This window comes from Mercenaria mercenaria, chromosome 2, assembly GCF_021730395.1.
Source record: "Mercenaria mercenaria strain notata chromosome 2, MADL_Memer_1, whole genome shotgun sequence".
NCBI classification, from domain to species: domain Eukaryota; kingdom Metazoa; phylum Mollusca; class Bivalvia; order Venerida; family Veneridae; genus Mercenaria; species Mercenaria mercenaria.
Genome location: NC_069362.1, coordinates 18265795 through 18280369, shown reverse-complemented (window position 1 = coordinate 18280369; position 14575 = coordinate 18265795). Strand labels below are relative to the sequence as shown.

At 36.7% G+C, this 14575-nt stretch overlaps 1 protein-coding gene across 6 annotated transcripts in view; it reads left to right on the top strand.

Moving 5' to 3' along the window:
- The window catches only part of LOC123563407 (phosphoinositide 3-kinase adapter protein 1-like), a 53036-nt gene that overhangs the window by 32795 nt on the left and 5666 nt on the right, over positions 1-14575 (top strand). For 4 of the 6 annotated variants that reach the window (XM_045356186.2, XM_045356188.2, XM_045356185.2 and 1 more), the window contains exons 8-13: positions 7077-7211; positions 7594-7766; positions 8948-9067; positions 9917-10022; positions 10648-10727; positions 13071-13121. In XM_045356186.2, coding sequence (XP_045212121.1) covers positions 7077-7211; positions 7594-7766; positions 8948-9067; positions 9917-10022; positions 10648-10727; positions 13071-13121 — 665 coding nt within the window. Of the gene's footprint in view, positions 1-7076; positions 7212-7593; positions 7767-8947; positions 9068-9916; positions 10023-10647; positions 10728-13070; positions 13122-14023; positions 14061-14575 lie in introns of all 6 variants that reach the window. The other 2 variants (XM_045356190.2, XM_045356189.2) reach the window with 2 other exon arrangements.

Genomic DNA, 14575 nt, shown 5'->3' with positions numbered 1-14575 from the left:
GGCTTATGGAGGAGACGACCCCTATTGTTTTTGGGGTCACTCTTTCAAAGATCAAGGTGACAGGGGCCTGAACATGGAAAACCATTTTTGATCAATAACTCGAGAACGACTGACCCAGAATGTTGAAACTTCATAGGATGATTGGTCATGCACAGTAGATGACCCCTATTGATTTTGGGGTCACTCTGTCAAAGGTCAAGGTCACAGGGGCCTGAACATGGAAAACCATTTCCGATCAATAACTTGAGAAAACTTGACCCAGAATGTTGAAACTTCATAGGATGATTGAACATGCAGAGTAGATGACACCTTTCGATTTTTGGGTCAGTCTATTAAAGGTCAAGGTCACAGGGGCCTGGTCATGTTAAATCATTTCCGGAAAATAACTTGAGAACCATTTGACCTAGAATGTTGAAACTTAATAGGATGATTGGACATGCAGAGTAGATGACCTCTATTAATTTTGGGGTCACTTGATCAAAGGTCAAGGTCACAGGAGCCTGAACAGTGACTTGAGAACCACTAGGCCAAGAGTGTTGAAACTTAGCGGGATGACTGGACATGCACAGTAGATGATCCCTATCGATTTTGGGATCACTCTGTTAAAGGTCAAGGTCACAGGAGCCTGAACATGGAAAACAATTTCCGATCAATAACTTGAGAACCACTTGACCCAGAATGTTGAAACTTCATTGGATGATTGAACATGCAGAGTAGATGACACCTATCGATTTTTGGGTCAGTCTATTAAAGGTCAAGGTCACAGGGGCCTGGTCATGTAAAATCATTTCTGGAAAATAACTTGAGAACCACTTGACCTAGAATGTTGAAACTTAATAGGATGATTGGACATGCAGAGTAGATGACCCCTATTAATTTTGGGATCACTTGATCAAAGGTCAAGGACATAGGAGCCTGAACAGTGACTTGAGAACCACTAGGCCAAGAGTGTTGAAACTTAGCGGGATGACTGGACATGCCAAGTAGATGATCCCTATTGCAGCCAACCATCAGTGTCTCTTTGACTTTTGCTTCTGACCCCTATTGACTTCTTGCATATAGACACCCACCTGGCATGTATAATTATTGGGAAAGTGGTGGTGGAGGGTAGGGGGTGGGGAAGGTGATGCGAGATTGGGATGGACTTGGGGTTGTTTTTTCTCATTAGTTTTTAGTGTGCATATAAGAGGTGATGCTTATGGCAGTTATTAACAGATACTTTCACAATACTGAAAGTCTGCTATATTTAAAACTGTAAATGGTTAGCATGGTGGAATATTTGATATAGTATAACCCTCTTGTGAGGGGCCTCCGTGATGGAGTGGTTAAGGTCTCTGACTTCAAATCACTTGCCCCACACCGATGTGGGTTCGAGCCTCACTAGGGGCATTGAATTCTTCATGTGAGGAAGCCATCCAGCTGGCTTAAAGAAGGTCGGTGGTTCTACCCAGGTGCCCACTGGTGATGAAATAATGCACGGAGGGGCACCTGGGGTCTTCCTCCACCATCAAAGCTGGAAAGTTGCCATATGACCTATAATTGTGCTGGTGCAACATTAAACCCAACAAAAACAAAACAAAAAATTGCCATCTCATGTGTCATATAGGCTTGTGACATATTAACAGTTACTTGTATTCACAGATATGAACATTTTGGCAAATGTAACGAAAATAAATCCCTCATAAACTTTTCTGATTTTACGGTACATGTATTTATTGGGACTGACTTCGAGATTGTATGACAACAAAGAAAAGAGAAAATTTCAAAATATCAGGAAATTATGGTACTGACAGATTAGGTGTTATGGAAATACATGAGAAACATTTTTACTATTTTTTACATTCAAAATTGAAAAAGTGTTTTTAAAGGGATTAAACTTCCTTAAATCATAAAGCTTTACATGTATATAAATTATCGTTGGTTATGACTTCTTCCATGGTTTATTGGTCAAGATGGTAGGGAAGTGTCAAAGCAACATGGGTTCGATTCCTGACTCAGACATGTTTATTTTTTCTTGATTAAGAATTTTTCAAATAGTTTAGGAACAAAAACTCATGTTCTAATTGCTCTTAATTTGACCTAACTACAATTTTAAGGAAAGACCATTTTGAGCCAAAATCTAGAGTGCAGTCCCTTGTACAGGTATTAAGAGGAAAATTTCAGGGTAGAAAAGGTTTGAATTTAATCAAGTTCTAATCTCCTTAACCCTTATCATGATTGATTCTGCCTTTGCGACTAGTGTTGGTCATGGTCAGCCTTCACATCTGTGCAGTCTGATCAAGGTCTGCACTGTTCGCTATTCAGCCAGTATCTTTTTGGTAAGCACCCCTTATAACAGTTAATTGTACTGTCCAAATTGGAAGATGGATAAGTTCATTATAGAAATTTAGCATGTTAAGGGTTAAGTTATTGCTTGGTATTGCCATAAGTTGTTTAGCCTGGCTAGCCTATACACTAGGTAAATCATCTTCATTATATTACCTGTAATGGTTTTCAACAATAACGCTCTGAAAATGTGATTGGTGGGAAAATAATTTTCATTCAGTGAGTGAGACTTATGTCATTGGATTTTATGCTTTTCCAATTTTAAACTTCCTTTACATAGAAATTTCAACAATATTTTGTTTACTACTGAACTGAACAAGGAAGTTGGAATATTTTAAAGAACCAATCCAGTACAGTAGTTTGTGTACTTAGTGGCACAGATTTTCATGCAGAAAATAAATCTGTGACTGTTTACTCCAAGTCATCATATTCATAGTAATAAATGAAGAAAAAAAAAAACATTCATTTCAGTCAAGTTACAAGAAATAGTACATTATACAAAATTTATGAGTTTGGTCCCATATATATGGTAAATAGTCTTCATGATAAATAACAAAATAACAATGTAGGAATGATACATGTTCTTTCATCCTGTAACATCTACAGAGCCCTGAGGTATTCAGGCTCCAGCAGCTTATGTTGTGAAGCTTTAACCATTATCCTCCTAAATTTCTATAATGAACTTGTCCATCTTTCAATTTGGACAGTACCATTAACTGTTAAAAGGGGTGCATACCAAAAAGAAACTGACTGAATGGTGAACAGTGCAGGTTATGATCAGACTGCGCAAATGTGCAGGCTGATCACAATCTACACTGGTCGCAAGGCAGAATCAATTCTTGTCCAGCATGATAAGAGTTACCATACAGGTAAGTTACTTGAGAAAAATAAGATTGTAAGTTTTTTACCAACCCCGAGGACGGCTAAGGTCCATGTATCAGTGTATACAAATAAATTGATAAGAAGATCCTTTGAAAGCAAGCAAAAAGAAAAACACCAGTAGCAAACTTTATTTGATTGATTAAAATTAAAAGCACTGATCTCCAGATCGTATGACAACAAAGAAAATATTTTTTTTTAGATATCAAGAAAGTAGTGCTATATTTCTTAAGAAAGCTTTTAAACTTAATAACTGATAGTTGTAGAAACAATGAGAATTAGTCGCCTTTACTAATTTGTCCATTCAAAATTGAAAAGCATTTGTAATGGGGTACTGAAGGTAAAGTGTCTTAATTGTAAAACTTTCTATTTAACTGCTGCCTAGTATTTGAAGGTCCATGCCCTGTCAGAGTCTGGTTTTATTACTGAAGACAGATGCCTGCCTGCCTGGTGCCTGGCATTTAAAAAATAGGAATCAGGAAGTTATGCTGGTCAATGTCAGTAGGGCCATATTCCTTTGTTTACTTGGAACAGCGTTCTGAAAATATTAGAATAATCTTCTGATCATTGTCAAATCAGTAAAATAGTAACTGCTCTGGTACCCAGTCCTACTGAAATCATCCATAGTGGATAGGAACCAAGATCTGCTTCCCATTGTCATAAATATCCTCAGACATTCTAAACATTTCAGAACACTACCCTTTTCACTCCAGTGACTTAGATAATGTGCAGAACACTACCCTTTTTCACTCCAATGACTTAGGTAATGTGCAGAGCACTACCTTTTCACTCCAGTGACTTAGGTAATGTGCAGAACACTACCCTTTTTCACACCAGTGACTTAGGTAATGTGCAGAACACTACCCTATTTCACTCCAGTGACTTAGGTAATGTGCAGAACACTACCCTTTTTCACTCCAGTGACTTAGAGTGTGTGCAGAACACTACCCTTTTTCACTCCGGTGACTTAGAGTGTGTGCAGAACATTACCCTTTTTCACTCCAGTGACTTAGGTAATGTGCAGAACACTAACCTTTTTCACTCCAGTGACTTAGAGTGTGTGCAGAACACTACCCATTTTCACTCTAGTGACTTAGAGTGTGTGCAGAACACTACCCTTTTTCACTCCAGTGACTTAGAGTGTGTGCAGAACACTACCCTTTTTCACTCCAGTGACTTAGAGTGTGTGCAGAACACTACCCTTTTTCACTCCAGTGACTTAGAGTGTGTGCAGAACACTACCCTTTTTCACTCCAGTGACTTAGAGTGTGAGCAGAACACTACCCTTTTTCACTCCAGTGACTTAGGTAATGTGCAGAACACAACCCTTTTTCACTCCAGTGACTTAGAGTGTGTGCAGAACACTACCCTTTTTCACTCCAGTGACTTAGAGTGTGTGCAGAACACTACCCTTTTTCACTCCAGTGACTTAGGTAATGTGCAGAACACTAACCATTTTCACTCTAGTGACTTAGAGTGTGTGCAGAACACTACCCTTTTTCACTCCAGTGACTTAGAGTGTGTGCAGAACACTACCCTTTTTCACTCCAGTGACTTAGGTAATGTACAGAACACTACCCTTTTTCACTCCAGTGACTTAGAGTGTGTGCAGAGCACTACCCTTTTTCACTTCAGTGACTTAGAGTGTGTGCAGAACACTACCCTTTTTCACTCCAGTGACTTAGGTAATGTGAAGAACACCACCCTTTTTCACTCCAGTGACTTAGAGTGTGTGCAGAACACTACCCTTTTTCACTCCAGTGACTTAGAGTGTGTGCAGAATCTTTCGAGTAATCAAAAGAATTTGGCTTTGAATCCCATATGTCAAATTGATGACCCTTTCAGTAGGGGTGGCATTATAATGAATTTACTTCACCTTTACAGCTTGAGAATGGATTAAATTGAAATGAATGAATTTACCTCTGTTTAAGTGGATTGTAAAAAGAAAGAGTTCATCCCATCAACAGTAAAATTTGCTTGTGTATCATACAAAGGTGATATGAGCCACACCATGAGAAAACCAACATAGTGCATTTGCGACCATCATGGATCCAGACCAACCTGAGCATCCACGCAGTCTGGTCAGGATCCATGCTGTTCGCTAACAGTTTCTCTAATTGCAATAGGCTTTGAAAGCGAACAGTATGGATCCTGGCCAAACTGCGTGTATGCGCAGGCAGGTCTGGATCCATGCTGGTCGCAAACGCTCTATGTTGGTTTTCACATGGTGCGGCTCATATATTTTTGATGAATAAACTAAAGAAAACTTCCAAAGCTAGACAAAATACTTGACAACCTTGTCAACTCAAATGTTGTTGATGCCTTAAAGGCTGAAGTCACAATGTCCATAACTCTGGCACCAGTATTTTATGAATTGTGCCCTATTCTTACTTAGAATTTCAGGTTTAAATTATGATGCACTGTTGTTACCAAATTGTTTTGATTCAAGCTTAAAATAGTTGTTACTAATAACACTTTCCATCTTATGCAGTCTATACACGTTCTTGGTATTAGGGGATTAATTTTCAATTTTATCTATTGAAATAAATTATATCATACAATAATGAGGAAATGAAAGATACCTGCACATGCATTCAATTCATCACCTTAGTGGAAAAGTGGTTAGCTGCATTAACATTTAGAGGCAGTTAATCTTTTTTTGCACGAAGTTGACAAAATGGTTACCTCTGTGCGAGTCATTTTTAGCTCATCTGATTTTTTTTTTTTTTTTTAATAATGAATTAGTGTCAACACCTGATCGGCGTCGGCATTGGCATTGCCTGGTTAAGTTTTATGTTTAGGTCAGCTTTTCTCCTAAACTATCAAAGCTATTGCTTTAAAACTTGCAACACTTGTTCACCATCAAAAGCTGGCTCTGTACAGCAAGAAGCATAACTCCAGCCTGCTTTTTGCAAGAATTATGGCCCCATTTAGACTTAGAAAATATAAGATTTCTTGGTTAAGTTTTGCATTTAGGTCAACTTTTCTCCTAAACCGTCAAAGCTATTGCTTTAAAACTTGGAGCAGTTATTCACCATTAAAAGCTGACTCTGCACAGCAAGTACTGTAACTCTTCATTGCTTTTTGCAAGAATTATGGCCCCTTTTGGACTTAGAACATCAGATTTCTTGGTTAAGTTTCATGTTTAGGTCAGCTTTTCTCCTAAACTATTAAAGGTATTGCTTTAAAACTTGCAGTACTTGTTCACCATCAAAAGCTGACTCTCTACAGCAAGAAACATAACTCCGTCCTGCTTTTTGCAAGAATTTTGGCCCCTTTTGGACTTAGAAAATATCATAAAAACAAACGGGTAGGACAATATTTCTATTATACAGAGACAAAAAAATCAGATGAGCGTCTGCACCCGCAGGGCGGTGCCCTTGTTGATTTTTAGAGAAATTATTTTATGCCTAAAATTCAGCTGCAGAACTTGAACTTTTCTGACTTTAAAGCCATTAAGACCCATAAAAGAACTTTTAGATAACAGGAAGCTTAAATAAAATGATAAAGAAGTTATTTGAATGTTTTACCTATAACCAGTGCAGGGATGTTAGAGGTAAGTTGTCTGGTCAAGGTGTCACGGCAGCACTTCATATGACATAATTATGTATCAGGTTTTCCTATACAGAATGTTTCTGACAAGCTTCAAACTTCCTGAACTATCATGCTTAAAATTAGCATATCATAGCAGAAGCCAGGTTTGAGTCATCAAGTCATTTCATTCTATTTTTGTGGTTTCAGCCAAAGCTGCTGTTGCAGTGGAATTGTTAGGTCATTGAGATTAAATTTTATTGGTTAGTACAACCATGAAATCAGTGGAAATTAGTCCTGCATGAGTGGTAACGATTTCAGAGTATTAATTCATCTTGCAGAAGTACCAAGAAGACCACAGACCGCCAAAAGGCAAGTCTTAGATGTACCTCCCACTGTACCTACTAGAGCTAATCAGATTGGGTTAGATAAAGTGGATATTGTAGCATCTATGCCAAAGGATGATTTTTTTGCAGGTACTGTACTCTTACTAAGCAAGTGTTATGTGGGGTCCCAACTTTCTACTAATAATTGGTGAGATAAGGTTGTTGTCCACAACCACCTCTCTTAATTAGGTAGAACAGTCAAGATGATTGGAGCATTGACACACCAATGCCAGAAGACAATCTGTATTTTCGTAATGGAAATGGCATATCATTTACTTTCAACTAAATTAATAAGTTTGCTTTCTTATGATTTAAAAAATATATATCTAACACAGCATAATAAATAACAAGACACTCATATGCTTCTGCATAAACAGATGTAAAATATTCCTTGTAAAATTATAAATACAGATTGTTATAGCTTTTAAATCATTTCAGTATTAACTATACATATGAACAATGTTTTCATTAGGTGAAACAGAGCTGTGCCCAGGCAGCATGGGGTCCTCAAATCTAGATGAGCTGAATGAATATGCTCAATCATACATGAGAGGAGAATTCAGTTTAGATGACATAGAAAGACTGTATAAAGCGTGGCATGAAAGAAATAGGGATGCAACATCGTATTCTCTGAAGGAACGGAAGGTAACTTAGGCAAATTTACACCTGATTTGGAATAGGCATTTTTGTAATCTGAGAGCTCCACTGATTTAGCATGGGTATTTTTGTAACGAGTGTTTAAGTAACCTAAAATCTGTATTGGTTTGGAATGAGTGTTTATGTATACTGAAATCTGTATTGGTTTATGTAACCTGAAATCTGTATTGGTTTGGAATGAGTGTTTATGTAACCTGAAACCTGTATTGGTTTGAAATGAGTGTTTATGTAACCTGAAATCTGTATTGGTTTGAAATGAGCATTTATGTAACCTGAAATCTGTATTGGTTTGAAATGAGCATTTATGTAACCTGAAATCTGTATTGGTTTGGAATGAGCATTTATGTAACCTGAAATCTGTATTGGTTTGGAATGAGCATTTATGTAACCAGAAATCTCTGTTGGTTTGAAACGAGCGTTTATGTAACCTGAATCTGTATTGGTTTGAAACGAGCATTTATGTAACCTGAAATCTGTATTGGTTTGAAACGAGTGTTTATGTAACCTGAAATCTCTATTGGTTTGAAATGAGCGTTTATGTAACCAGAAATCTCTATTGGTTTGAAACAAGTGTTTATGTAACCTGAAATCTGTATTGGTTTGAAATGAGTGTTTATGTAACCAGAAATCTGTATTGGTTTGGAATGAGTGTTTATGTAACCAGAAATCTGTATTTGGTTTGGAATGGGTGTTTATGTAACCTGAAATCTGTATTTGGTTTGGAATGAGTGTTTATGTAACCTGAGAACTCCCCTGGTTTGGAATGGGTGTTTATGTAACCTGAAATCTGTACTAGTTTGGAATGGGTGTTTATGTAACCTGAGATCTCCACTGGTTTGGAATAGGTGTTCATGTGATCTGAGATCCCCACTGGTTTGAAACAAGTGTTTATGTAACCTGAAATTCCTCTTGGTTTGGAATGGGTGTTTATGTAACCTGGGTTAGAATGGGTATTTGGAATCTGTCAATTTTTGAGGTTTTATCATATAATTTCTCCAGATTCTTATAAGGTGTTTTGAAAAAGGTGGCAGTTTGTTGGGGGTGGGTATAGTGACTGCATGGCCTACAAAATACATTGTATAGGATAGACAATATGCATGGACTACAAAATACATTGTATAGGATAGACAGTATCTTCTAATATTGCTTTTATTGTTTGCTGTTTTTAGAAACAATTGGATGAGATGAGGGACACTTATCAGACCCTAATGTCGATTAAGAAAGACAAGAGAAAAAAATCCATGTTATTTTGGAAGAAGAAAGAAAAACCTGTTGATATTGACATCCAGGTGTGTATCAACTAATCCTACAGTATAACCAGTGTTTCAGAAATCTTTGAACACTAACTACCTCCCTGTAAAGTTGATATTTCATGCTAGATCAGCTTCTTAGTTAGTGAATTTATTCAGAACAACAACAACCTCTTTAAAAAAAAACAACAAGTTAACCTTTAGCCTGCTGGCAGCAAGTGGTTTTGCCTTTGCGAGCAGTGCAGACCAGGATCAGCCTGCACGTCTGTGCAGGCTGATCATGGTCTTAATTCACTATTCACTATTCAGTCAGTAAATTTTAAGTGAACACATCCCTTTGAATAATAAGTGGTACTACCCAAGATGAATGATGGAACAGTCCATTTTAGAAATTTAGCAGGTAGAAGGTTAAAGTATTTACATCGATGTTACAGGTAGGTTGCAACATAGATTGCAACATAGATACATGTACATGTTTTATGCTCAACAAACAATATACTGTGAACACATTTAATTTCATGGTTTTGATCAAAAGTGCATTTTCACGCGAATATGAATTCATCAATTTCAACTTTTTCGTATATAATAGAAAATGGAAGAAGAACTTCAAACTGTTATTAAATTTATGCCCAACTAGTTTAGGCTTTCAGTGCCTTCATTAGAGGTATAACTTTTTCGTATAAAATAAATGAGAATTTTACTTGTTTGTTGGGGTTAAATTTTGTATATTGACTCAACCATGCAAGCCATGAAAATTATTTCCTCACAAATATGAATAATTTCAAAGTTATCTTAAGGAATTTCAGCTCATTTAAGAAAATGATATCTTCATGCTTTATCCTGCAGTTAGAATTTTTAGGACATAAAATTTTCTTCTACATTTTTCAGCACCATGTTCCACCAAACAAGTATGAGTCCTGGACAATTATGCGGGGAACGCAGCCCCCTCAGAGGCCCCACCGTGACAGTACAATCAGTAATGCCTCAACCACAAGTACGTTCTTACAGTATTGTTGCTTCTTAGCATAATTGAGCCACGCCATGAGAAAACCAACATAGTGGCTTTGCGACCAGCATGGATCCAGACCAGCCTGCGCATCCGCGCAGTCTGGTCAGGATCCATGCTGTTCGCTTTCAACGCCTATTGGAATTAGAGAAACTGTTAGTGAACAGCATGGATCCTGACCAGACTGCGTGGATGCGCAGGCTGGTCTGGATCCATGCTGGTCGCAAAGCCACTATGTTGGTTTTCCAATGGCACGGCTCAATTATCAAACATAGACAGCTGTGGCTTTCCATAAACTTACAATTTTATAATAATAAAGAAAATTATACAGGAAAATAATTGTTTTGCATGTTATATAATTTTACAGTCACATTATCTTTAGCTTAGCCAATACTAATTTTTTTTGAACTTGAAACTCTTTGTGTCACTTTGTATCTTCTCCCTGCACTAATACATATAACAAGCACAGGTGTCTTATGGGTAGATAGACAGTGTTTGGACCAGGGAGCTTCTTTTTTCATGATGCATGTCTTATTCACGTTGCAGTATGAATATTTTTCAATGTTTTGTATATTTGTAATGCACATTAGTGAAAGTTTCAAATTGATTTTAGGTTCGTCAAGCTCGAGTTCACGTGACAGTGCCCTGGGTCCTGTGGTAGAGGTATCCAGTGATTCTGAAAACTCAGAAAATGTAAGCTTGTGTCTCACTAACTTATGAATATATTTGAACAGTTAAACCTGCCTTATTGGTCACCTTTATATATTAAGCAGTCACCTGCCTTAAACCAGTCAGCTGACTTCCTGAATTGACTTTTCGTTCTGTTTTCAGCTTGTCTTAAGCTGCCATATGCATTAAGCAGTCAGGTCGTGCCACACGCTGAGCTGGCTGCTCAATACAGGTTTGACTGTATTTGTACCTTATTTGGGAAATTTGGCAACAATTTCACCAGAAATAGTAAACTTAAAATTTGGCTTGTTTAGATTAAAACAGTGAAATGTTAATATGGATAATATAATGTTTTGTCTGACAGTCAAACCTGTATTCAGCAGCCAGCCAAGGAAGCAGTATAGTTTTGCTGCTTTAGGCAGGTGGCTTTTTGAAAGTAAACTGACTGACTGCATAGGCCAAGTGTCTGCTTAATAGAGGTGGTCATTAAGGCAGGATTTAGTATTGTTAAAGTTGGTTATAGTCAAGTCAGATATATTTGTTTTTGTTTTTGGACAATGTATTGTCTGCTCATTGTCATATATTACATTATTTAGCAAATGTAACATCTAATATGAGTTTATGTACAGCTTTTCTATGTGCTTTTCTTTTAAAAATAATATGCAAGGGGGTTCCCAAATAAGATTTTAATCCCACCCCCTCCCCCCCGACCACCACATCCCTGATGTGGCAGGTAGTAATCAGACTATCCGTCTGTCAGTCCGTCAGTAGGTCATGGTGAAGGTCAAGGTTTCCAGTCGATAACCGAAGACCCTTTTGGCTTACAGTCATTAAAATTCATGGGATGATTGTCTTTGGTCAGTAAATGACCTCAGTTGTTGAGCTCATAGGTCAAGGTTGCACTAACCTTGAGCGGAAAAACGGTTTCAATGGATAACGGAAGAATGCTTTGGCCAGCAGTCCTCAAACTTCATAGAATGATTGTCAGTAGATGACCACTAAAATTTTGGAGGTCAAAGGTGAAGGTCATAGTGGCCTTGAACTGAAAATCGGTTTCTGATTGACAACTGAGAAACACTTTGGCCTATAATTGTCAAGCTTTATAGGATGATTGCATGTGTCAGTAGATGACCCCAGTTGTTTTTGAGGTCAAAGGTCAAGGTCCTGGTGACATTGAACTACATATTAGTTTCTGATTGATAACTGATGAATGCTTTTGCATTCTGTCATCAAATTTTATGGGATGATTGCTTCTGTCAGTAGAGAACCTTAAAGTTTTTGGGGGTCAGTAGGTCAAAGATCTGGTCAATTTCATAGGATGATTGCTTGGGTTAGTAATTGACCCTTATTGCTTTTGAGGTTAGAGGTCAAGATCACAGTAACCTTTAGCTGAAAATCAGTTTCTAGTCAGTAAGTGAAGAATGCTTTGACGTACAGTCTCCAGATTTTATAGAATGATTGCCTTTGGTCCGTAGATGATCCCTATTGTTTTGGGTGCCAGTTGGTCAAAAGTCAAGGTATCTCTGTCAGAATTAAATTTTTTAAACAAAAACCTGGAGTTGAGCTGTTTTTAAGTTATTTATACAGACTTCATTGTTAGCATGACTGAAATTTTTCAAATAGTAAAGAATTTGTTGTTACCCTTTTATCAGTGTCCGCATCCACAAAGTTATGCATGAAAGAATTTAAAACTACTAGGTCAAATGCTTTACCTCTAGCTTTTGTCAAAAGTATGTCCTTTTTTCTCTTAGAAATTTTGGTTACAGATTTTTCGTGTTTCTCAAAATCTACATGGCCAAATTCTTTCATGAGATGTTGTAGCTTTAGTTTTTATTTTTGTAAAATCATGCACCTTTTTAACATAGAAATTTTGTGAAAGATTTGCCTGTATTTAAAGAATGTTTCTTAGAAACTATTAGATGGAAATCAATGTTTTCAAATTGTACACACATTTTCGGCATCATGAGTTTACCTTGTGTCACAAGTTTCATAACTCAGACTAACATTTTTGCAAAATGATACCCCTTTTGCACTTAGAAATTTTGTGAAAGTTTTGGATGTGAGAAGATTTCTTAAGAATTTTTGCTGCTCTGAATACTTTCAAACTCTTCATAAGTCTTTTGCATCATGATATGACCATTCTGAGCCAGGTTTCATCCAGTTCTGTTACTTACAGTTTAAAATTATACACCTTTTCCAACTAAGAAAATTTTGAGAATGCTTTTGTATAAAAGGTAGTGTTAGGTGGAAGGTCTTCAAATAGTTGAACTTGCTGTCATTAGACGGCTCTTGTTGAATACCCTGTACTGTAAGCTAAACATTTTTTGTCAGAATTATCCTGATATCACTGTTTGGTTCTCTTACAAGGATGTACCAGCTGTTCCTGTCCGCAGAAGGTCCGATAAAGAGAAATCTGAAGTAAGTGTTTATAAACCTCCGCTAATAAGTGAGCTTGGTTTTTGGCATGATGCAAGCATGTTTTCTATCACTTTTCTCTGTACTAAACTTAGATTATTAAAGAACTATTTTACGTTGGGACTAACTTTGCCTGTTGCTAAATCCAAAGAAATTTTGAATTGCATGTTTGAAAAATATAAGATCCCAATTTTGCTTTTTATCCAAACCAAGAAAAATTTTAGACTTGAGTTTTTAGAAATTTGAAGCAAAATAATTAATCTTTTAATATCATTGAAACTCTATGAATATCTGGCATAGAATAAATTATATTTGAAAAAAGTTGTAAACAATAATCCCAAAAAGATAAAAAATTTGCATGGTAGCAAGCTAAGTTTCTCAGCAACATTTCAAACTTGCTGGTTGTATGTGCAGCATCATCATATTGTTCTGGTGTATTGTAGTGTGCAGATATTTTAGTGAAAATGCTTTGTGGAAGATGTTAAAAAAGGCTGTTGCTTGAAATGAAAATCATTGTTACTAAAAATCAAATTTTCATTCCAGTAGATAACATTTAAGTTATAGTGACGACATTTTGGTGGAACTTGGTATGTAGGTGCACTTAATAGAAAGGAAAGTGTGATTGTTTTCGCACTATCTGTGATTAAGTCTGTGGTTACTTACATTGAAAAGATAAACAAATTTCATCTCTGACCAAAAGCATAAGGTGCACTGAAAATTAAAAAAAATAACGCAAATTTACTGAGATATTCTGAGTGAAATTTTTCGTCCATGTATTAATACTCGATTAACAAGATGTATGACACAGCAAATGGAAGCTCTAGTGTTCCTGAAATTTCTGGGGTTTTATTTTCATTTAAACCTAACAGAAACTTTTTTAGAAGATTTTTCTTTTTCTCTTTCAGCTTGAGATATATTCTCAGGTGTATTTTTGAATAACAGGTATTACACATCATGCACCATGAAAATGCAATTTGTCTATATATACATTTTTTTAGAATTTCATATATCTCTACACCTTTGTATATTGTTTGTTGATATTAGTGCATCTATGCATGTGCATATGAATAGAACTGATTACCTTGTTTCATGAGAAAACTTCAGTAAAACTTGGCTTTTAGGGCACTTTGATATTGGAAATGCTGGATATACCGGTATTGTTTACTTGTGCAAAAATATTATATGCATAGTCTGCACTTTATGCCAATGAAAATGCAAGATTTTAAAATGTATTTATTCAGTTGATAATGCTGTTTATATCTGTTGCTATTTTTAGTCCCCTACTGGTTGAAAACCAGTTTCGGGGACTATAGGAATGCGCTTTTCCGTCATTCCATCATTCCGTCATTCTGTCTGTCCGCAATTTCGTGTCCGGTCCATAACTCTTTTATCCATGAAGGGATTTTAATATTACTTGGCACAGTGTTCCTCATGATGAGACGACGTGTCATGCGCAA